At 43.0% G+C, this 24,793-nt stretch overlaps 1 protein-coding gene across 6 annotated transcripts; it reads left to right on the top strand.

Annotated features, from left to right (window-relative positions):
- Nucleotides 1–24,124, top strand: rbbp8l (retinoblastoma binding protein 8-like). Of its 6 annotated transcripts, XM_013265819.3 has the most exons (15): nucleotides 2–197; nucleotides 5,340–5,415; nucleotides 5,526–5,568; nucleotides 14,559–14,654; nucleotides 14,796–14,908; nucleotides 15,103–15,178; nucleotides 15,370–15,554; nucleotides 15,643–15,686; nucleotides 17,449–17,525; nucleotides 18,407–19,145; nucleotides 19,241–19,340; nucleotides 19,456–19,523; nucleotides 19,693–19,840; nucleotides 21,690–21,772; nucleotides 23,565–24,124. In XM_013265819.3, exons 2-14 carry the CDS (start codon nucleotides 5,355–5,357, stop codon nucleotides 21,749–21,751), a joined length of 1,812 nt encoding a protein of 603 aa, XP_013121273.1. In that variant the 5' UTR covers nucleotides 2–197; nucleotides 5,340–5,354; the 3' UTR covers nucleotides 21,752–21,772; nucleotides 23,565–24,124. The 6 variants fall into 6 exon arrangements, with proteins under 6 accessions (XP_019205639.1, XP_013121273.1, XP_013121272.1 ...); XM_019350094.2 differs by having other exon boundaries at nucleotides 1–197; nucleotides 19,244–19,340; nucleotides 21,690–24,124; XM_013265818.3 differs by having other exon boundaries at nucleotides 3–197; nucleotides 21,690–24,124.
- Nucleotides 24,125–24,793: the final 669 nt, after the last annotated feature.

The raw sequence follows: 24,793 nt of genomic DNA on the forward strand, positions 1-24,793 counted from the left end.
AGATGAGATAGAGGCAGAGTGTGAGGAGGAGGAGGAGGGTGTATGTGGGGCGTTCTCCCTCAACTCATTCTATTCTCATTCTTTTCTTTATCACACTTGGTCTCCTGCCGCCTTTATTTCACTACGTCCAGCTGTGGAAAAAAAGCGTTGGCTAGGGTAGAAGCGGCTGAGAGAGAGGCAGTCGCTGGCTGTTTGTGGTAAGTTGGAATTGATTTGGCTCTGAGTTGTTGCCTGAGGACGAAGATAGGCTTGCTGACAGGTGAGCAGCTTTGGCAGGGATTGAGACAGCACAGAGAACAGGAAACAGTCTTGACCTTACTTTAGAGGCAATTACACATTTACTTCACATTTTGTTAGAAAATGTATTCATTTACAATCCATAAATATAAATAAATACAAAGGGACAGAGTTCTTTTATAAGGACACATCTAGGGTTTATTTGAAGAGTTCAGAGAAAAGATATGTATTTAGAAGCTTTGCGGTCTTGAATTAAAATGTCTCTGTAATCATTCAGAATTAGTTCAGTCTAAGTATATGATCTTATTACGTGCACAGTTAATGCTAGCTTAGCAAGCAGAAACCCTGTCTGCTCTTATTTGTTTCGAACAGCATCAGCTGACATTGTGCGACAGCAGTGACTGAGGACTGAACCACAAAACTTCCTGTCTCTCGCACACACACACACAACTCATCTCTGGTTTTGAACAGAAAACGTCTTGTGCTGATGGGAGGTGTTTTTAATCCCTGTGTTAAAGCTGCAGTAGTGAAATGTGCCTCTAGTGTGCTCTTTATCTCTCTCTTAAGGTGTGTGCCATCTAGAACTACATGTTTGCACATAACGTGCTAATGCTTTTGTCAACAGTCAGAAAAGTGTGATGCAGTTAGCTCGTTAGAGCTAGTGCCCTGGAAATTCTGGTTAATTTCCTAAATAATAATTTGTGCTTGTGTGTGTGTGTGTGTGTGTGTGTGTGTGTTTACGTGCATGCATATGTGCGTGCATGTAGGGGTGTGTGTGTGTGTGTGTGTGTGTGTGTGTGTGTGTGTAAGAGTGAATAATGATCTTCCGATAGCAGAGCAGGAACATAAAAGCAGACAGGTCTTTTCTTGCTCTGCTGAGCTGATGTGAACAGCCAGTTGCCTAACATATCCTGACACGTCGAGAGAGCCGAATCCACGCCGATCAAAATGCTAAATCACAGTATTTGTGCTGTTAGCGATCATGTCTATGTATCTGCATAAATATGCAAACTTGTATTATTCATGTTATATCTCTTAACACTCACTGTGCCAGCAAAATGCAGTGAGGTAAATTTTGGTATGAAAACTGTGTTTGATAATAGGGTTTTTATTAAGGTCCCAGGTCTCAGGCTAGCGTTTTTGTATTAGTAAATAAGTAAAAGGAGACGGGAATATCTGCTGGACCACAGAGCCCTTCAAATGCTTCACTTTTAAATCTTTAGACAACTGAGGAAAGCAAACAAAATTTTCATTTTATCAAATCAAGGATAACCAAACTGACATATTTTAATTTTAATCCTTTAAGATCTAAGTCATCATCCAAACCATAACCCTAACTCTTTGTCTTAGACTCAAGCTAAAGGTTTGATTTTTGTTTGTTTGTTTTTTAACATAAATGGATTTTGAGCTGTGTCACTTGGCATGATTGCTTTCTTTGTTTCTTGGTTGCCAAGACTCAGGAGAACTTCTTTTTAAAGAAAATGTCATGTTTAAATAGCAAATGGGGTTTGAATTGGGGTCATCACTAATGATGCCCTAGGCCTCAAGGGATTATGCTATACTGGAAAAATTAAACTAAAACAATTATAGGAGAATACTGGGGTATGCAGATTGATGGCAAAAGGAAACTTGTTTTTAAACTCAGTTTGCCGCATGTTTGTAATGAAAAGCTTTGAATTCGATCAAAAATATCAGGAAACTATTTGTCTGGGTGGCTATCTCTCCTGTCCTTTCAAGTTTAGGTCTGACTTTTGTTTCAGCTAAAAGATGAGCATCTCAGTTTGTCAGTTAATAGCTTTCATTCCATTTATGTGGTTAAAAGGGCAAAGATTCTATAAAAAGAAGTGGACATATACCTAACCCTAACCCTACGATAGACAGGTTAGTGGTGACCTGAGGGATATACTACAAGAAAAATTCACACAGTCAGGCTTTCTTATCTGACTTTCATAACATAACTTGACAAAACCTAAAACTGTAGTCAGAGGTAACGGGTATTGCAGTCATAGTTGTCGGTGTAACTGTTCAGCTTTTTGCTTCGGGCGCTGTCACAACAAAAAGAGTGTTCAAAATGAGTGTCACGTGACTCTTCTGCACAACATGATCAGATGATGATTAAATGATGATAAAAACAACACTTTCACAAATAAGAAATTAATGCTGCAAAATGTTTTAATCTTTGGATTTAGAGCACAAAGCAATAAAAAAAACTGTAAACTTTTTAATGCTGCCATTTATTTCCAATGCGGTTGTTGTACATTAGACCTCTGCAACTTTAAAATCATTTATATATTTTCTGCATCACCAACAGACTGCATGCAAATCCCTGTATGCTGCTGTAACATTACAGCTGAGCTTCATAGACTTAATTTTTATCAGGTACGGCTTATCAAGTTGGATTTTTAAAAAGTGCTCCTACAGCAGGGAATCTATAACTAAATATAACTTCAGGCATGCTGCTCAAAAAAATTAATTAAAACATGGCAGTTCCAGCCAATTTTAAACTGAAACTCAGAACATAACCAGCTTTTGACCAGTTTATGCGTTCAGAATAAGTAAGCAGGGTGATTTAGCCAGGTAAAAAAGGAACCAGCTTTGATGATACAGAAAACTTGACTTTAACCCCAACAAATCTCATCTCATTAATCTTGTTTTGTAATACTCTGATTTTAAGAAGTTAAGCCTATAAAGTCTAATAGTCCATTTCCATCAACTTGGCTCGGCCCGACTCGGTTTTTAGAGTGGTGGTACCTGGTAGGTACTTTCTGAGTACCTATTCAGCCGGGGCTCCAAGTGATCTAAGACCATCCAAAAATGTGACATCCACAGACTGCATGCATCGGAGAGCAAATTGGCGTTAGTATCTTGCCCAAGGATTCTTGGCACTCAAGCTGGGGGAGCTAGGAATCAAACCACTAACATTTCAATCAGTAGATGACTTGCTCTACCTCCCGAGCTACAGCCGCCATAGCCACACACTAAAGCACAAACTGCTTTATTATCTTTAATACTCTTAATAGGATCATCAAGTTTTATTAAAGAAGACATAAAATAGGTAACTAAGATTATTAGTTAAGAAATTGTGTTTGAAGGCCATTAAAAAAAATGCTCTTCAAACACAAAGGCTATGACCCACCACCCGATTAACTTTTCTTTGTCATTTTTTTTTCAGATTAATTCCTTACAACCCTTTAAAATGACCTATGATGTTTCATAAAAAGCTAAATATCTAGCTCAGCTAACTAACTTATGTAACCTATCACAAAAATATAACCACAGATGACCAGTGCTAACATTTAACATGTACATGGAATTTTAAAAATTGGTAAACCAAACCATGAAGCCATTGAACAGAGTTGTTGCAGCTAGGTTAGAAAGATTGGTGACAATCAGAGAGCAGCAATATGGCAGCAATATGGCTTCATCCCCAGAAAGAGCACTACACAGGTGATGTTTGCTTTAAGTGTTAATGGAAAAGTATATAGAAAGTCAGAAGAAATTACACTGTGGCTCTAGAGAAATCATTTGATAGGTTGCCAAGAGAGGAACTGTGGTATTGCATGAGGAAGTGAGCAATGGCAGAGAAGTTTGTGAGGGTGGTGCAGCTCAGACTATATGAGGACAGTGGTGCAGTAAGAGAGACAGATGAGTTCAATGTGGGACTGGGATTGGCGGATCAGCTTGGAGACCCTTCTTGTTTGCACTGATGACAGATGAGGTCTGGCAAGAGTTTTCTGGGGTCTATGATGTTTTGAGATGACATTGTGGTCTGTGGTGAGAGTAGAGTCTGGAGAGGTGCTGATTTGCGATGTAAGTGTAGCAGTAAGAGTGAAAAGGAAGGTTTATAAGAGTCTGCTGAGTCTTGCTCTGATGTATGCTTCAGAGACACTGGCACTGACAAAAAAAAAATAGGAAGCAGAGCTGGATGCAGCAAACTTGAAGATTTTTAAGGTTTTCATGTGGTAGTAACCAGGATGGACAGTACTAGAAACAAGTATATCAGAGGGACAGCTCAGGCTGAGTGGCTTCATATACGAGCTCATTCTTTAAGTGTCCGAGCCAACCTATGTTTGATCCACTCATAGAAAGTAGAAAGAAGTGAGCTTCACTGACTCCTTTCACAAAGTTTTACAGCTTCCCACAGACTAAATAGATGTGGACACATATTGACAGCTGAGGTAAAAAGTGGACTGACAGCCTACACTTACTACAGATAAACCCTCAAAGGCCAAGTGTATATATTATCATCTACCTTCACAATAGTGAAAAAAGAAAAAGGGTATGGCTTTGATTAAAGGCGTGTCAAATACACCACCCCAAAATTGTTATAGTGTCGGTAGTGTCACACTATGTCAAAGTATGTCGCACTAGTGTCACGCTATAGTGTGAGTAGTTAAGTACACATAAAAATGGAGGCATAAGTATTTGAATTACATTAATATTAGGTCTTTGATTACTCAGCAAACTCAACAGACAAATTCAGCGTATTCATTAGCACAGCCATGTAGGTTTATGAGCTTCCCTGCTCCTTTCCAATCATGGAATATATTTTTGTGTAGTCTCCCTGTCATTGAGGTCATACTTCTTTAGTTAGGTGCATTTCAGGAACCAGAACTGAACCAAGGCGAAATGGTATAATGTCTACAAAAACCTAATGATGAAGAATTAAGTTCCCAAAAAACGCAATATGTATTAGTATCAGTTGTTGTTTACAAAGTATTTACAGTGGTAAAACTGTAAGTAATCGCAAGTACATGAGCACTCAAAAGTGTCAAGGCTGTTTTTCATATACTAGAAACACAGACTGCAGAACTAAATCCCACACCTCGCAGGACCGGTTGAACTAGTTTTAATCAGGCCTGATATAAGTAAGAATTTGCTCCCACATGTGAATAACAACAAAGTGTCCTATGCTCAGTTCTCACATGCACAGAAAGTCCTCCGGCTATAACGCCTGTGCACTTCAACTGACTTATTTACTGTGTTCCCAAGTTTTAGTTAAAAACATTGGATTTAAAGTGTGTTAACTTATTCATCAAAACTAGCTAAAACTAACAACTAAAACTAACCAACTAAAATCTTATATGTTCTGTTGTGCAAAGGTGATTGCTGTAGAAATGGAGTGTTTCAATGACCTCCTCCACAAACTGAAGGAGGTCCATGAGCGAGAAATAGAAGGTAAGTGGAATAAAAAAATTTAAAATGATTGCAATGAGTATCCAAGAGTTCCATAAGATAATTCCAACACATGTGCTCCTTAAAAGGTCTCTTATAATTTTTTCTTCAAGGATGGCAGGTGAAAGTTCAAGAGCTGTCCAACAAGAAAGGCTGGTGAGTCAATATCATATGAGCAATCACATTTAGACAGTGCTGAAAAGATGTATAGAAAAGTTCAAGTCCTCAAGTCTTTGATGACCAGACAGGTAGGTAATCAGACAGGTAGGCATGCTGGTCCTACGCCCCCCGCAAACATCACGTTTCACTAACTTGGAAGGAAGCTCGTGTTGCAACAAGTTATTCTGTGAGATAATGACTCACAAAATCTTTGTTTAATTTCTGTGGAAAAGTCCGCAAAGAAAACTTTTTGATAATTTAGTGAAATTAGCTTTTAAAAACAAAATATTGGTATATGTATTTGTTTATTTTTCAATTTTTCAAAAGTATGACTGATTCTGTGGTGATATATTCAAAAATTTGTCTTTTATTCTTTTTTCCCCCTTACAAAGCTCTATCTACTTTTCTTGAGACATGTTAATATATAAATATTGTGGCGAGCTCAGACAAGGAGGAGACAGAGTTTTCGTTCGGTCTTGCTTCCCCACCATCTTAGCCAGGGAGCACAGCCATTTATTTATATCTGCCAGAAGAACACTGCCGCTAGCTAACTGCTCAGCGCGGCAACAGCACAGCAACAACAACAAAAACAAAAGGCGCTCTCTCACCCGGAAAAACACACAGTCGCTGAGAGAGCGCGTCACCTGTCACCATGGCAACATGACAACAAAACATAACTGTAAAAACAGAACCCCGAACAGCCCTGACCCGCTACATAGCCCCCACCTAAGGGGTCAGTCGTCCCCGACAACCCCATTACCCCACACAAAGTCCTGCAAATGTCCAGGTGCCTTCTTTTGGCGCACCAGCCAGTCTCGACCGGCGGGGGAAAAGTCACTCGGGTCAGAACATGGGGTGCCACCAGCATCCCCTGCCCCGGCGTCTGCCGGAGCGAGAGGTCGGTACGGTGCGAGTCTGTCCCGGTGCAACACCACCATGCGCCCCGGGCCCGGCATGCGGATGCGGTACACCACTTCTGTCAGCCGCTCCACGACCTCCGCCGGCCCCTGCCAGTGACTGCACAGTTTGGGGGACACTCCTCTCTTGCGGACCGGGCAGTACACCCAAACCTTGTCGCCTGGCATGAAAACCCCCCTCGGCTCTTTTCTGTCGCACTCCGGTGCTGGCCTGGGCCTGGCGGGTGTAGTCATGAACCACCTGCAGCCGCTCCCTCAGCCTCCTGTAGTAGTCCATCTCTGGCCCACCATCAATCTCTGGCTCGGGGGGGGGACCCGAACACCAGATCCACAGGCGTCCGGAGCTCCCGTCCAAACATCAGAGCGGCAGGTGTGCACTGGCTGGACTCCTGAACCGCAGTCCGATACGACCAAAGGACCAGGGGCAGATGTCGGTCCCAATCCCGCTGGTGGCGGCTGGTGAGAATGGCGAGCTGGGTGGCCAGCGTGCGGTTAAAGCGCTCGACCAAGCCGTCGCTTTGCGGGTGGAGCGGTGTGGTTCTCGTCTTCTCCACCCCCAGCCGCCGGCAGATCTCCCCGAAGACCTTCGATTCGAAGTTACGCCCCTGGTCACTGTGGAGCTCAGCCGGGACCCCAAAACGGGTGAACATCTCCTCCACCAGCTTCTCCGCCGTCGTCGTTGCACTCTGGTCTGGCACCGCGTAGGCCTCCGGCCACTTTGTGAAATAGTCCATAGCCACCAACTCATACCGGTTCCCGGACTCCGTAACAGGGAAAGGCCCTAGGATGTCCACTCCCACTCGCTCCATCGGGGCCCCCACCAGGTACTGCTGAAGGGGGGCAGTGGAGCGTTGAGTCGGGCCCTTCTGTGCCGTGCAGGTGTCACAGCAGTGCACGTGAAGTTCCACATCCCGTCGACAGCCAGGCCAGTAGAACCGTCCCCTGAGGCGGCGGAGAGTTTTGGCATTCCCATAGTGGCCGGCCCCCACCGAGCCGTGGACAAGCTCGAGCACCTGCGACCGCAGCGTCTGAGGCACCAACAGCTGCAGGAGATCTCTGCCCTGACCGGGGGCCCGCCATCTCCGGTACAGGAGGCCGTCGTGGGTCTCCAGGTTGTTGTACTGGGAGTAGTAGGCCTTCACTTCGGGCTCCTGTCCCGACACCCCCATCCAGAACCAACGTCGCATCGGCCTCCTGCTCCCGCTTCAGCTGCTGCGTGGTCAATGGGAGCCCTCCCCCCACTGGCTGTGGCCTGAGCAGTAGCCACCCCCAGCGCCTCCTGGGCCCGCTCCTCCTGTCGCAGACAGTAGCGGCACTCGATGGCCATGCAGGGCCGTCTGGAGAGGGCATCAGCGTTTCCATGCTGTCGACCTGCCCAATGCTGGATCTCGAAGTCGTAGCCCTGAAGGACCTCCAGCCAGCAAGCCACCTGACCTTCTGGGTGTTTGAAGTTCAGGAGCCAAGTCAGAGATGCATGGTCAGTGCGCAGGAGGAACCGGCAGCCGTGCAGGTATGGCCGGAAGTGCCGCACCACTAGCACTACGGCCAGCAGCTCCCGCCGGATCACGCAGTAGTTCCTCTCGGCTCACCCCAGAGCACGGCTGAAGTATGCCATCACTCGTTCTACGGCCTCGTCCTGCTGGGAAAGGACCGCCCCGACTCCTACATTGCAAGCGTCAGTGTCCACAATGAAAGGTTGCCGGGCGTCGGGGTAGGCCAGGACTGGGGCTCTGGTGAGGGCCTCCTTCAGCTGTGCAAAAGCCGCAGCGCAGGCATCACCCCAGCCAAACGGCTGGCCCTTGTCAGTCAGGCGGTGGAGGGGGCTGGCTATCGTCGCAAACCCCTTGATGAACCGACGGTAGTAGGAGGCTAGGCCCAGGAAGCTCCGCAGTTCTTTGATGTTCGAGGGAGTCGGCCAGTCCCGGACCGCAGCCACCTTTGCGGGATCGGTGGCGATACCTTGAGTGCTGATCACATGGCCTAAGAACGTAGTCTCTCTCGCCAACAGCCGGCACTTCGCAGGGTTGAGCCGCAGCCCAGCTCGACGGATGGCACTGAAGACCTCGCTCAGGTGAGACAGTGCACTGTTGAAGTCGCCACCGTGCACCAACGTCATCCAGGTACACAACACAGCGGCTACGAGGGATGTTCACGAGCACCCTCTCCATCAGCCTCTCAAACGTCGCTGGCGCATTGCAGAGCCCAAATGGCATGACCCTGAACTGCCACAGCCCCTGTCCAATGATGAATGCAGTCTTAGGCCTTGCTTCGGGGGCTAGCTCCACCTGCCAGTAACCGCTGCGTAGGTCAAGGGAGCTGAACCAGCTGGAGCCGGTGACGTAATCTGGGGCCTCGTCGATCCGTGGAAGCGGGTACGAGTCTTTTGTGACTGCATTGAGACGGCGAAAGTCCACGCAGAACCTAGGGCTGCCATCCTTCTTCCCCACCAGGACCACGGGTGCCACCCATGGGCTGTTGGACGGCTCAATCACCCCAGCCGCAGCCATCTCACGGATCTTTTCCTCCACCACCTGCCGTTTTGAGCGGGGCAGCCGGTGTGGGCGCAGACGGATGGGTTGAGCAGAGCCGGTGTCGATGGTGTGCTGGACCAGCCCCATCTGCCTGCAGTCTTTGTCACTGGCGGCAAAGATGTCCACATTCTCATCCAGGAGGCGTCTCAACCGCTGGCGCTGATCAACGTTGAGACCTACGCTGCTGCGCTGCCACAGGTCACCAACAGCCTCGATTGTCTCGGTTGAGGGAGATTTGTCGGGCTGAGAGGCTGAGGCTGAGGCGAGTGGAGATGACCTGGAGCCACCGGCATCCGAAATCTGCTGAGCGGCAGCTGCCCACCACCGTGCATCGTCCTTGGAGGGGGGCAGGAAGCTGGAGCGGTGGTCCCCTCGCTACACCGCTCCCTTCTCGTTTCCCTGAGGCTGCGTAGTTCTGGTCTTCGGGGCTGGTGCTGGGCAGTCACGTGCCACGTGGCCAGGCTCATCGCACCGGTAGCAGCGGTTGGTCGGTCGACAAGGACGCCTCCGGGGCACAGAGGGTTGCAGCTGGCATATCTCAGCAACCTCCTCCTCCCCGCCGCAGTCTGCGGCTCTAATTTGGGGGTAGTTTGGGGGGGCACCTGCTGGTTAGGTCGCGAGATGAGCACCAGCTCGGCCCTTTCAGCCTCAAGGAGCGCCTCACGGAGGGTCTGAGGCATGGCCAGGAGGACATGTTGGCGTAGTCGCTCTGGGAAAAGCCCCCGCAGAAAAGCATGCAGGCTAAGCTCCTCACGGGCTGCTGCTGGAAACTCCGGGTAGCCACGACGAGCATACAGCAGCACGTCTGCTGCAAAGGTGCCCAGGCTCTCCCCCGGCCGACGGCTCCGGTTGGTCAGCCGCTCTCTGCTCTGATCAGTGGAGTGCGGCTGTCTGAATCGCCTCTCGAGTGCCGTGAGGGCCTGGAGCTCATGCTGCTCTCCCGGGGCTAGGTCAAGGAGTATCTGCAGTGCATCTCCCTCTAATGCTAGCGCTAAGTGTGTAGCAGTCTCCTCTTCACTCCAGCCACTATGTCTGGCGGCCAGCCGAACTTGTGAGAGGTAGGGCTCTAGCGGGGTTAGCCCGTTGTATTTCGGTACCTTAACTGGCGTGGTAGGCATAGCTGCTCGCGGTTGAGGGCTCGGTGTGTGGGTCAACAAAGGTAGCCCATGAAGCATTGCCCTAGCGTCTGTCGCGACGGGCCGCCACCGCGGTGCGCTCGCGCCATCAGGACCCGTCGGGGGACTTACATGGCCGCTCACATCCTCTCTTCAATCGCCAGCTTCCCAAGTGGGGAATGTTCTCCTCGACAGCTTGCTCCAGCCTCTGAATGTCTCTCTCCATTATGGCGAGGGTGAGCTATCCCACTTCTGACACCAATGTAGCAAGCTCAGACAAGGAGGAGACAGAGTTTTTGTTTGGTCTTGCTTCCCCACTGTCTTAGCCAGGGAGCACAGCCATTTATTTATATCTGCCAGAAGAACACTGCCGCTAACTAACTGCTCAGCGCGGCAACAGCACAGCAACAACAACAAAAACACACAGTCGCCGAGAGAGCGCATCACCTGTCACCATGGCAACATGACAACAAAACATAACTGTAAAAACAGAACCCCGAACAGCCCTGACCCACTACAATATATAACGTTCATACATACGTTTTTGTCAAGGCTGGCAGGTCAGACTCAGGCGCAGACTGAGTTCTTTATTTTTCAACACCACGTGCAATATATACAAGGTGGGGGGGAAGTAGTTCCAGGGGTCAGTGGGTAGACAGGGAAAAAGGTGTTCCACTCGCTTCACTCCTCTCACACTACTTTCTGCTCACTCACTGTGATCCTGAGATCCTCTCCACTCTGTACTGACACGTTTTGCCAGACTGTCACACTCACATTCAGGCATCCAAGGAAACAGGGGTCCAGGGAATCTATGTACAAGAGACGGGATAAATCATTACCAAGAAGAAACTACGAAACTCAGAGATGCTACAAAACCGTGGATTACACTGACGTGTTAAACAATAGTTTAGCGACAGGAGACTCTGTACCACTGCCTTAAGTAGCAGTTGGGAAACATAATGATGAGCCACAGGTGAGTGATTTGTTGCAGGTGCGTGGGCCAAAGGCAGGACCCCGGAGTGAGCTCCGTCCAGGCACAGTGGTGCAGATGAGAGAGGGAGAGAGAGATAGAGCGAGAGAAAAATCAAAACAAAAACACATTGAGCCTTGTGGGGCCAGCCGGGCAGACACAGGGACCATGACAGTACCCCCCCCCCCCCCACCCCCACCCCCACCCCTCAACGGGAGCCTCTCGGCAACCCACCAGGCTTACCTGGGTGCTGGCGATGAAACTCCCGAAGCATATCCTTATCCAGGATAGCTGACCAAGACACCCAGGAACGTTCCTCTAATCGGTGCTGAAAACCCCTCCTCCGGCGTCTGGAGTCCATGATACGAGTGATAGAGTACGCTGGCTGGCCATCCACAATCGGCCTGAAACAGGGTTGGTTATGGCACCAATCTCGAACGGTCCGATGACAGGTACATAGCGTGTGGATAGCCATACCTTCTGGCCAACTGCATATTCCGGAGTGCATATTCTGGCGAAAGTCAGGGAGAGCTTTGTTTCGCTCTTTAGTCCAGAGCACGGCGGCCCAGGTGGCTTGCCACGCGCAGCGGCACCGGCGGAGGTTATGCTGCACAGAGGTGACCGTGTGCTCCTATTACCGAGAACAGGGGGAGGTTGGAACCGCAGGAATGCTTCAAAGGGCGACATCCCAGTGGCAGATGTGAGGCTATTGTGTGCGTACAAGATCCATGCCAGTTGTTCACTCCAGGCGGCTTGGTTTTCAAAAGCAACGCAGCATGGAGCAGCCTCCAGTTCTTGATTGGTCCAATCTGTCTGCCCGTTGCTCTGGGGGTGACAACCAGATGATAGATTGACCTTTGCGCCCAGGGCGGAGCAGAACTCCCTCCATACCTGAGAGTTAAATTGGGGTCCTCGGTCTGAGACGATGTCCTCTGGAATGCCATGGAGCCGAACACGTGTGTGGTAAGCAGCTGAGCCGTTTCTATGGCTGTGGAGAGCTTTGGGAGGGCAACAAAGTGGGCAGCTTTGGAAAACCAGTCGATTACTGTCAGAATAGTGGTGTTACCTGCGGAGGGGGGCAGCCCAGTGATCAAATCAAGAGAGATGTGGAACCACAGTCAGCCAGGCTTGGGAAGAGGCTGAAGTAATCTGGACGGAGACTGCTTGGAGAGTTTGTTTTGAGCACAGGTGGTGCAGGCGGTCACATATTCCCTGGTGTCCTTTGCCAGTGTGGGCTACCAGAAGTAGCGCTGGACCCCAGGATGCTGTGTGGACCCAGTGTAGAAGGAGGAAGGGACAAAAAGCTGCCCCGGCGGGCCAGACCCAGGGTCGAGGTCAGTTTCTTGTGCCTCCCACATAAGTGACTCGATCTCCCAAGTTACTGCTCCAACCGAGCAGGAAGTGGCTTCAGGATCAGGGATCAGATCCAGTGCCCACCTGGCCTGTCGGGAGTTGAGCCTTTTGGTACTCCATGTTCTTGTGGTCAGTCCAAACGCTAAATGACTGTGCAGTGCCTTCAAGCCAATGTCTCCATTGAGTTCGTAAATATAAATTCACATCAACATTAAAAAAGTTTATACAACATTTTTGTAATGTTTGTAAAGCTGTAAATAGTAACATTAAACAAAAGTAATGACAATGACTCGTTTAATAAAAGGAAACAGAAATCATCAATATTTGTGGATTTCAGCTCACAATTAGCACAGCTGGCAAAACTGTGTGTGTCTTTCAACAATGGCTTTCAAATAATGATTATGTTGGATGCAGTGCACAAGTGGAATATTTAATAGAATTAAAATATATTTTTTGAGCCAGTCAGTGAAAATACAACACACTATTAATGTTAAATCAGATCTCTATCAACACACGGTGCAACACAGAACAACACTATATTAAATTACGTTATTACATGACAAATATTAACAAGGAACAATTATGTTTCTGCAGTTTCTTTACATTAAAACCCACAGACATTAAATTTAAAGAAAACAAGAAATGTTTCCATGTGGCTGGTAAGCTGCTGAGGGTACTAGTTAGCTAAAACATAAGTAGAAAGGTCCACACTGCAAAATGTTATAGGTAACAAAAACATAACACTGGTATCAATACAGTGACTACTTGGGGAATAACCCAGCCACAACTAACATATGCAATATTAGAGCACTAATTTTATTGAATTAGATTTTTCGTCTAGAAAGGTGCAGCAATCATTTTATTGCAGTATGTGCAAAATAATTTCTGTCACTGTATATGTGACTGTTTTATGCACTTTTCTGTCAAGTATTTTTGTTATTTTCTTGCACAAATTAAGAAATACATTGCTAAATATGCAGCATCACAAAAAAAAATCTGAATCATGAAAAATTCAAGGCCCTGCCTAACACTTTCCACTTTAAACAGCTAATTGTATTGATATGACTGTAGTATTTAAAAAGACAGCTGCTTAGTTTTAATTGTGAGCATGATTATTGATCAATTAACCCAGTGGTTCCCAAACGTTTTACAAGAAAATCTTGGAGGATGTGTTTGTGCCCCTCCAGCGCGGCACAAACACATCCTCCAACCACACACACCCATATATAAACTGCAATAAATTACAGATAGCAATAGAATAAACTATTAACTCTTTTACGCTACGTCCACACCTACACGGGTATTTTCGAAAATGCAGCTGTTTCTATGTGTTTGGGCCTTTCGTCCACACGTAACTGGCATTTCAAATCACTGAAAACGGAGATTTTTTTTAAACTCCTGCCAGGTTGGAGATTTTCGAAAACTCAGTTTGTGCGTTTATGTGTGGACAATGAATACGGAGTTCGTCAAAGGTGTGTGCTTTTTTCACATCAGCTGTGCTCCACATTATTGTTTACATGAGATGAATTTCTAGAATGGTGGATAGAGACAAAATACTCTTATTGTTAATTCTACTATCTGCAGTTTTTACACGCTTACATACACACATGCAGTTACTGTCCCTCCATTTAGAAAGAAGGAGGTGTCATGGTGTTATGATTTTATGTGCAGTTGGGGGTTTTTTCTGTGTGATAATATTCAAGATTGCTATCAATACATTTTTCAAAAAATGCCTCACTGTGCAAAATGGGTTCAAAAACATAAACAACTGTGGGATACTGTTTGTCCATGATTTGGACAGCCCAGAGTGTGCTCCTGACACAGGGGAAACTAATTCTGCTGGGGATACCTACCTTGTGCAGGTGAAGCCAAAGGCAAGATATGCTTTATCATATTTTGTAGTCTTTGGCTTGGAAAGAAGTTGGTTTGGAAACATATTTGTTCCTGTTTCCTACCTTTCTCTAGGAAACAGGAACATTATGTAGGCTGGTACGGAAATACAAGCTTGTGACAGTATTTAAACTATGAGGAAATACAATCTTTCTGAAACACATTTTTTAGTATTGATGCCTAACCATCTTGTGTTCTTTTGCGTCAATAGTGACACAAAAAGAATGGAGGAACTTTTTACCAGAAACCAACAGATGAAAGAACAACACAGATTACTCACCGAGAACATTAAGGTTCTGGAAAACAGGTACCAATGTTACATTTGTCTTTTCTTATTGTAGAAATTACTAGAAATAAAGTGATTTGCTCACTTACAAAAAAGTGATCTACTGTCACATCATTCTAGTTATTAGGTGTGCTACTAAGTGACTTCTTGCTGCCTGTGCAGGCTTAGGGCTGGGCTGTGTGACAGATGTACAGTCACTCAAGAGGTAGCCAAGAGAAGACAACAGGAATTTGAAGCCTCCCAGATACAGAGCCTCCAGCACATCTCTCTACTTGGTATTCTGCATTCTTACTCAGTAATCCATCTATCCATATTGCATCTCTACAAAACTCATTTACAGTGAATTTCCTGTCTGTTCTTTGCCCTTTGACACCATTAATGTTTCCCCAGTTTATTTTCTACTAAAAATGCTTTTTGAGGACAATTCCATTGATATGTACTCTGATCATGTCGTTTGCTGGTGTTGCAGCTGGAGAGATGAACAACCTGAAAAAAGAGAACAAGAAACTTAAAGATGAAATCAGAAACTTAAAAGCAGCACTTGAGTGAGTAGATGCTATTTAACTGTATAGTTTTAGGACATTGTTCTAATCTTTAATTTAAAAATAATACTTATACATCTTATATTTGTATTTTCTGTTTATGAGGAACATTGTTTTAGGCATATTTGTATTTTTTGATGCATGGCTAAATTTAAAACTGTCGTCATTCTGTGCCTGTGTGTGTGTTTGTGTAGCAAAGGTCACAGTGACCACTCTTCCAATAGTAGCACCACCACAGAGGTCAAGCCAAACTCTTCCCCTGCCCTTTCACCCTCATCTGGAATCCTGTCCCTTGTCAATACAACAACCAGCAGGGCAAGCAACAAGCCAGCAGATGGCAACATTTCAGTAAAGCCTGATGTCGAACTGAAAACTGAAGGTAAAGATGAACAATAGTGCTGGTTGGGTGATTACATTCTGTCATCTTACTTAATAAATTCATACAGTTTCTGGCTTTAAACAAACAGAAACCGAAGGCAGACAGTTAAGAGGAATCAACCGAAGCCAGTTTGTGAGTTTGTTTTTTCATTTTTTTTATCATACATTCATTTAGAATAATAATCGATTTCATTAATCAATTAATTGCTAGTTGCACCATTCTATTAAGCAAAATGATTCAGATCAAAACTTGTAGCACCAAGTGTAAATAATCCAAATTTGCAGATAGGTATGAAAGAATAAGATATAAGATCTAAAATACTATTAAAGTGAAGAGAACAAATGGGAAACAATTATCACCAGAAAAATATGTATGCTTATTTTCCATCATCTGAAGGGACAGTGATGCCATTTGAATTACATGAGAGAAGGGTGTGGCACAACCTAACACATTGTGTTTTTCTACAGAATTTAATAATATTTGAGCTCAAAAGAAGCAAAATGTATTTCTGCTACAATCAAGACACACATGTTTAAGTTGTTTTGTGTACAATTACACTCTTAATGACGACAACTTACCCATTAACCAGTGATGGAACACTAGCTCTAAGACTTCTTAAAAAGCTTTTAAGGGTTATTATTTTACTTAGGATTCTATGCATACATGATAGGTAAATACAAGATGTATGTACAAACATCCCTCATCTTACCATCGATCAAACATAAATGGATTATAAAACCCTACAAGAAGATGTATCGTTCATCTTAATTATTTTTTCATTAAGATGAATGCTTAAATTTGTCATTATTTATATTTATATTGGTAATTAGTTTTTTTTTCTCTGCACCAGTTAACATCAACATTTGTCTAAAGGCATTTTATATTACAAATTAAAAAATCCACAATACTAAAGAGCACTTGGCAGTAGTGGGGAGGAAGAACCCCCTTTTAATGAAAAGAGACATTCAGCAGACACAGGCTTGGGCAGCCATCTGCTTTGACTGAGTGAGGGGAAAGATCAGCTATGTTTCTATTTATCCGTCAGTATAAGTCTGTTTTTGGTGGATTTTCAAATGACTCGAGCTACAGATGTGGATAGAGCCACATGTCAAAAAATGTGTTGCTTTCATATCACTATCATTATCCAGTATAAAGGGACTTAGTTTTAAGACTGTGTTGTACCTAACCCCTCTATGTGGAGTTTTTCTTAAGCTTAGCTAACATTTTAGTTACAGGTTCCAAAAGAAGTTTTGGCAATAGGCTGGTTATTGTGATAATATAAGGTTGTACTTGGTGATGCAGCACAGTAATGAAAAAACAAATACAGAAAAGTCCATTGGGCAATTTTCACACTAACAATGACACTTTAAATAAGAAATTGCCTATACACCTTTACACTGCTTCTATACAACACTCCGTCATTGAGTCTCATATTATAGATTTATGATTGTTCCCTTTCTTCCTTAAAGTTCACATGGCCTTTTACCTACAACTTGTACAAGCTTAGCACATAAAATACTATGAATCAGATTGATTACAGTATATTTTCTGGTCTCCTCTGTAAAGAGGAGCCAAAATGTTGCTTTAGCTAGTGCACACAGTAAGCTAAAGACTGAAAATAGTGAAATCCTAGCTCTCCTAAACCTTAAAAAATTAACATATTTTGTCTTATTCTATTTATTCTGTGATGGGTATAAAGACAGCTACCTAGCTAGCTTAGTTTATTTAATTTATTTTTTTTTCTCCTAAGCTAACTGGCTACAGATTTTGCATTTACAAATTAGATGAACCAAAAATGTTTGAGGATAATCCAAATTGTTTCCTGAACTGACAAAACATTGCTTAATGTAATATGGTGATTTCTTTTGCTGCATGCCTCTCTCTGCTCAAACAGGATGCTCTTCCAATGTCAGCCCTCACATTGCCATCATGGAAGAAAGAACACTTTGTAACTCGTGCTGGAGAGAAGAGGTAAGACATAGGAAATCACAAAATGGGCTAATCTGCCACTGTATGAGGATATATACTGCAAGTAACAGCAGAATAACCAAATTAATGATTATGTGCTCCAAAGTCAGTACTTTTTCTACATATAGTCTGAATATTACGCTTTTCACACATTTCTGCACCAGTGTTGATCCATAAAGGTTAAGGAGAACACAAAAATTACAGTTTGCATGCTTTACTTGCCAAAAATGAACAACTAGATATTTCATCATTCACTCCACTACAATTTGGTTCTTATATTGATTATATTATATTGCAATAGAACCTCCCCCTCCCGACTTCCCACCACTACCTTATATGACACTTTCAACCAATCCAACAAATAATCTTTCTACTTCTGCTTAAGATTCAGGACTCTTTTAAAGTTATAGCTGTCCAAGATTTGGGCCTCTTTAGTTTTCCTGGCCTAGTGATAGCCTGAGCAAACATCTTCCCTCAGATAGCACATTTGGGCTTAGGACAGGATACTTGTGCTCCCAGTCAGAGCTATTGATGTGTCACATTTTAAAGCTTAATTCTTACCATCTGAGAACTGTGAAAATGAAGTTGGGTTTCATTTTACAGAAGCTCCTTAACACATTAATTATTTTATTCATGATGTGTACCTGTTGCAACATGTTACGGCCTCATAGCCTCAGCAAAACCATTTAGGAACCACTGCCCTCACCCAACCATCCATCCATTCATCCATTTTTACTGTAATTGCAGCTATCACAAGGCAAGAGGCAGCTGCTGCTCTCATGATTACTGAAGAAAAACAATCTAAGTACTGCATCACATTACCAATAAAACCCTAACTGCCAAAAGATTTTCCTACAGACTTGGCTTTCTTTCTCATATCTTAGAATTCAAAATGTTGAAGGACTCGACCAGTGTTCCTCCATGCCTACTAATTCTCTGCTTAGGAGATCTTCTGTCTCAGCTGCTGGAGAGGTGCGACCCGGCAGACATGTTGTCCATGCTCCTGTCGCCCGACATCCTCAAGCAATCAACAGCAGCTCTGCTTCTCTTCGCTGGTCCCTATCTGAATCATCTGATTGGATTACTGCTGGCACCAACCCAGTAGTGCAAACTTCACCCAATCTACACTCGCAACATTTTCATAGCTTGAACCCAACTAGGCAACAGGCCAGCCCTAGAAGGCAGGTTTTTAGTCCTCCGTTTCCTAAGCAAAGCAACATTCAGCCCCCTGCCAGAGAGCCAACTGTAGTTTTCCGATTGACAAACCTGCCAGAATACATGGAGAGTCAAACTAAGCCCACAGAGAAAACAGAGAAAAAGGAAAACCTGCTACCCAAGGTTGAGAGGGTGTCTGAAGAAGGGTTAAAAGAGTTAAATGATGGGCCTTTGGACTTATCTGATCGGGGGAAGTCCATATCCAGTCAAGTGCCAAAAAGTGATTCATCCTCAGCCTTACAAGATGGAACAAGAGTTCAAAAGAGCCCTGAATTGGAAGTAAATACAAATTCTTCTGTAGACATAGCAGAATCATCATCTTCACCTATTGTCATTCCTTCATCATCATGTGCAACGCCAGGCAAACAGACAGAAGAGCAAGCACCTGACAAGGATCCTAACCACAAGGTAATTTAAGGTCTTCTACTTCTTACAACAAAATTAGAAGAGGCTGAAGTAAAGAGGGGGCAAATTAAATTCATGGTGTGGGGATGTTCTCATAGCAGGTAGATAAAGAGCAGGATCAGAAAGAGGAGGTGAATGGAAAGACGGATGAAAGCAAGGGGAAGAAGGTGCCTATCCTCACTCTATCATTACGGCCAGGTAAAGTGTGATGTGTCTGTGATTTTTCTTGAAATTCAGTCAAATATTGCTTTTATACCCAGGTTACTAAAAATTGACAATGCACAAGTGAAAAGTTTTTGTTGTGTTTTTGTAGCAGTAGTGGTGTTGGAGACTCTGAACCCAGCTCTGCAAAAGCAAGATTCCTTATCATCAAATGGCAAGGTAATTCAGCCCAACAAAACAGAGAAAGTGAAGGTTTTGTTAGCACATTATCTCATTTTGTATTACAATTTTTATTGAAAAAATACAACAACAACCAAAAACAGCTGACTTTAGTTTCTATACACTTCTTTCTTTTGTGAACAATTGTGCATCCTCTTCTTTTTAACAGTCATCTTCGGCAACAGATGAGCCAGAAACCAGCTCTGATGAGCAGGACGAGGAAGACAGCCGGTCAGGACAAGAAAGCAATCAGGGCTCCAAAAGGAAAAGGGCATCTGTGGAGACAGACGCAGACAGAGATTTCAACACAGACAGCAGTAATCACCTTTTTTTTTCAGATATTTCTTCCTTTCTTCAGTTTTGTTCTCTCTGTCTTGGGTGTGGGCTTTAAACAGATTTCTTTTCTTTTTTTTACATCATGAGGTCCACATACATTTCGATTTCTGTACCCCTCGCTCCAATAATAACCCTACATTTCAGAGAAAAATTACTTTTGATAATGAAAAGACATTTGATAATTAGGAAAAAATGGGAGAGTAACGTCAAAAAGAACTAAAATGATAGGTTTAAGTTTAGGTCATCATCACTGTAGTTCTTTCGGCCTTTTTTACACCATATCTTTGGCTTGACAATTTATATTAAATAAATTAACAGAATTACAATTTTTTATTATTATTGTTGTTGTTGGTCATTGTTTACATTTTGCATTTGTAAATATGTCATTTTTACAGTTTTGTGTCTGTCAGCCAATGCATAAGTTTGTATCTACTGCCTTACGCCATACAGACATACATAGATTTTGCATGTTCTCTCAGTACCTGTGTGGGTTGTTTTCCATAGTCCACATCTTTGAACTATGGGAGGAAGTTTTAATTGATACATCAATTAAAAGTTTAATTAGTTATTCTAAATTGGCCATGGATGGATGGATGGACAAACTTTTCAACATCTGTCACCTTTATGTCTTAATTTTGCTGAAACTATTTACAAACAAACAAATAACAACAACAAATGCAACAAATAAGCAAACAGCAACAAAAAGACAATGTGGATAGAAAATTGTATCACCTTCAGTAGAAGGCTCCATACTAATCACTACGCCATACTTTTCTCTTTTTTTCAAAAGTTTCTTAGAAATAGCTCTCCAGAGATCTAACAGGGATGTTTCACTAGAGTACACTTGGGTCAGAGTAGGGCGAACAGATCTCCTGCTGTCTAAGGGATTGCAGAGCATTTATGTCTCTTTTTTTCTGGTATTTTAGCTCTATAGTTCTGAAAAGTCAATACTGAATTGACAGTTCGGTTTTCTAAAATATAAATAAAATCTGATGCAGTGTCTGTGAATAAAGCAGGGACGGCTGTTTCCCTGGAGGCACCATTTAATGTGAGTTAAACTATACACATTTGGATTCAAGCGCAAGTTAACCATTTATTGAGATGCACACACACCTGAAAAATTAGGAATAAAGCCAAACCACAAATGTTATGCAGGTTTTGATGAGATGTGATGGAAACTGTCGCAAAGAAAAGGAGACACTACTACGGCATAGAGTGGGAAACAATATATACTTTGGTCAGCTTAATACAAAGCAATGGTCCAAGAGTTGGTCTTTATAATTGTGCAGACAGACTCAGACAAATAAGGTAGTAGTGGCTGAAATAACAAGTGTTTACTGCACTATGCAGCCTGTTTAATCAAAAAGATCAACAGACTATGGTACTAAGCTACCATTTTATCACTTTCCAGAGAGTATAACTTCTGCTTTAGTCGTTACCTGGGATAGCCCCAATCCCACCTCTTAAGCTTAACCCTGTTTCAAACAAAAAACAAAAGTACTTTTCTGAAAAAAATGTAAATAGTTTTTAATCCATGTCAGTTTGAATGATTACTTTCTTTGTCTCTCACCCTGTTGGAGTATGGCATAAATACAACCAGTTGTTTCTCATTCATGTCTCAATTGCACTTGTGTCTGACAAACTGATTTTTTCCAACATATCCAGATTGTTGTTTGATGATTTAGGATCCGATCTCTCTTCAATCAGCAACCAAGTCAAAAACCTATTACCTTCTCATGAACTACTACTTTCTAATGAGTTCTAATTCTATTATTTGTCGTTCACACAAAAAAAGCACTCTGAAATGCTTTCTGTTTTTGTTCCCCCCAGACAACCACCGGGAGAGGAAGCTCAAGATCACAATGAGATCAGAGGAAAAGAGCCCTAGATAAAGAGGATGTCACACTGACTTGGTAATTTTGCAAGAACTCTTCATTAACCGTTTCAGAGTAAAAAGCACAACAAGCCAGTACAGGTATAATTTACAGAGGGGGGAAACAGAGTGCAGCCATCATCAGCCAATCTGATTCTGAGTCTAGCTGGTTAGTTTTTGTTTTAGCTCTGGTTCTCCGCATGTTTCTAAAGGAAATATCTGACTCTTTAGCTGCTAAACTCTCTGTTACTTTCACTGACAGCTTTCTGCGTGGTAGGAAGTACATTGTGGGTATATCTCTTCATTTCCTTATAACAGCTCTCTGCTGTGGCTAAATATTAAACTGATAAGAATGGCAAATCAAAACTGTATTTTCAGTGCAGTTGTGAGCCGTAAAATGAATATTTTACTTGCTAAATTCTAACAAAAACTCCAGATTGCTACAGTAAAAGAAGCTACGCCGTCGGGTTATTATTATCTGCAGTAAGCAACTGTTTTCATCCAAGTAGTCATGTGATCCAGTCATCAAAGACTACTTGGTAAAGGGCTTCTGCTGATTAAACTGAATTTTTCCGCCAAAACCCCAACATTTTTTTGTTTTGTTTTTATCAGCTGTACATTAACGCTTTTGTCCACTTGGGGGCAGCAACTGCCCCTAAGGAACATAGGAGTTGTGAACATCCAGCAGACACAGCAAAACTTCTGTCAAAGGGAATTCCATCTATTAGTTTCCGGAGAGTGGGATTTAAGTAAGCATGACACAAAAGCCCTGACTGACAGTGAGGATGCAGCAGTATGTCATAGGACACTGGCTAATGTTAACATTGGGTCAAGCAAGCTAAAGTGGTACCTGGTACCAAACGTCCTTTCTGACAGAAGGTGTGCTTTTCAAAAGAGCTACACACTGTAGCAGTTTTTTGTATTTACAACTTTCTCACCTAAGCTCCACCATTTTCTGCCGCGTTATATTTTTCACATCCCTGTGGTCATAACTAGTTCAGGTTTTTTGTGCCATGTTTCCTTCTTAGGGTGGGGGGCTGTAATGCTCTACAACTTCCCTTTTCACCAGCTGTTATATATAAAGTTGAATGTTTAGCAGAGTATTATATAAGTGGCTGTTGATTTTGGTCAGTAAACAACAAAGGTTTCATTTTCACCAGGGCATTAAGTCTAAAATGATGAAAAAGATATGTGCACAAAGAATAAATACAAATAATACAAATATGTGACATTCTTTATCAGAATAAGTCTTTTCCACATGTCACCATGGAGCTAAAAATCTTCATATTTGCTATGGTCTGAGTGGAAATTTTAATGTGAGCACATGGTATATAGCAGCTATTAGCAACTGGGTGGAAAACCATCCTGTCTGACAGTCAAGCTTAGAAAGTCACCCATTTTCTAACACCTACCAACCCATTTTCAGAGTGCCAAAACACCCTCCTGTATGACCAGCTGGAGACGAGTGCAGTCAGAGTCAGTGTTCTTGTGCACAATAGTTACTTATGTATATTCTATGAGCTCTTCTCAGCTGCTGATTGGTTAAAACAGCTCAAACCTATTACGAGCTTTCAAGGTTTAATGTTCTTTGGAAACACTAAACTTTGACTAAAATCTGCAGAATTCTCTTTTGTTCCTCATCTTCGAGTGAAACGAAACACTGTCTGCGCTGCTAATGCTTAAAGAACTTCAGTCTCAGTTTCCTGGCATGCCTATCACTGCTTGGCTAAAAGAAAAACACGTAAATCCTCTTACGTGGCTAACTTAGAAGAATATAAGAAAGAAAGTCCGAAGAGTAAAAGAAGTTCCTCTTCCTCTTTTCTCATTTTCAGACGGCACATATTTTGCAAGTATGAACTTTCCACTAACAGCTGTGACAACAACCTTTGCTTAGCCGGGTGGTAGATGGGAAGTGATAAAAGCAGAGAGACAGCTAAAGAAACTCTTGTGATAAAGCACTGTGAAGCCACTGAGTCCATTTTGTATCGATATAAAAAAGGATGGACTGGCAGAGTCAACTAATCTCAAATCTACTTATTTTTCCTTCATTTCATTTTTTTTAATGTCCCTGTGTATGTACCCAGATTTGCAGTCCTAATGCTGTCATATTGATTTCTCCTGTTTCTGTTATGCGTGTCTGATGCCATTATAGTCCATTAAGTGTGGTATTTTATCAAAGGTCAGTGGTCTTTCCCTGCCATTCGCATCTCTTTGTTAAAGAAAATGTGATTGACTATCCTACTGTAAGTGTACTGCTATGTTCTGACTTTTAAACTGTCAAGCTAGATGATGTGCTGTTGAGAGTATTTTTTTTTACAATACTACATTGTTAGACACTTTTTAATGAATGTATTGTTACTGATGTTGAAATAAACTTCCATTCTGAAATGTTGGTCTGGTTTGAGCAATTATATTTTAACACCATAATAAATTTACTAACCACCTGCCACACGCAGGACAGAAAGTCGTCTGCAAATAACAGGAAATAGAATATGAAATAGAAGTCAAATAGAGCATTACATCTAATGTTTGGTTTTTTTAGGGACGTTATGCAAAAGGGCTGTGGTCCATTGATCGACCTCATTGATGAACCTTAACTTACTGTCAGATAGTAGTTATGGTATCATGTAAACCCATCTAAACAAGAAAGAAGCGCAATACAGCTGATCATTTCAAGACTGCTCAAGAAATTGTAGATTTTTTCTAGCTGCTCAGGCGAAACTGGTTTAATGGTCACATTTCCCCAACAGGAAGTGACGGATGGAAATTTAAACTATTTCAGTGTGAGATTATGCTTCCCTTTTCTTTTGGTAACCCTCATTTTAATGTGAACTGAGACCTTGTCTCCCCACAAGGATTAAAACTGGAGATATTTTAAGACCAGAAACAAACATTAAATGCTGAAGTTTTAGTTTCACTGCTGAAGTTAATTCTGGTTTCAACACAGAAACATCATTTGAACAAGAGAGCCCAGGAACTAACTACTAATTTAAAAAAAAACAAGTCCCAAATAAAAATAAAGCTCCTATTAAAGAATAGCTACTTAGCATAGGAAAGTCCT

Source organism: Oreochromis niloticus, linkage group LG20 (assembly GCF_001858045.2).
Source record: "Oreochromis niloticus isolate F11D_XX linkage group LG20, O_niloticus_UMD_NMBU, whole genome shotgun sequence".
Classification (NCBI taxonomy): Eukaryota; Metazoa; Chordata; class Actinopteri; order Cichliformes; family Cichlidae; genus Oreochromis; species Oreochromis niloticus.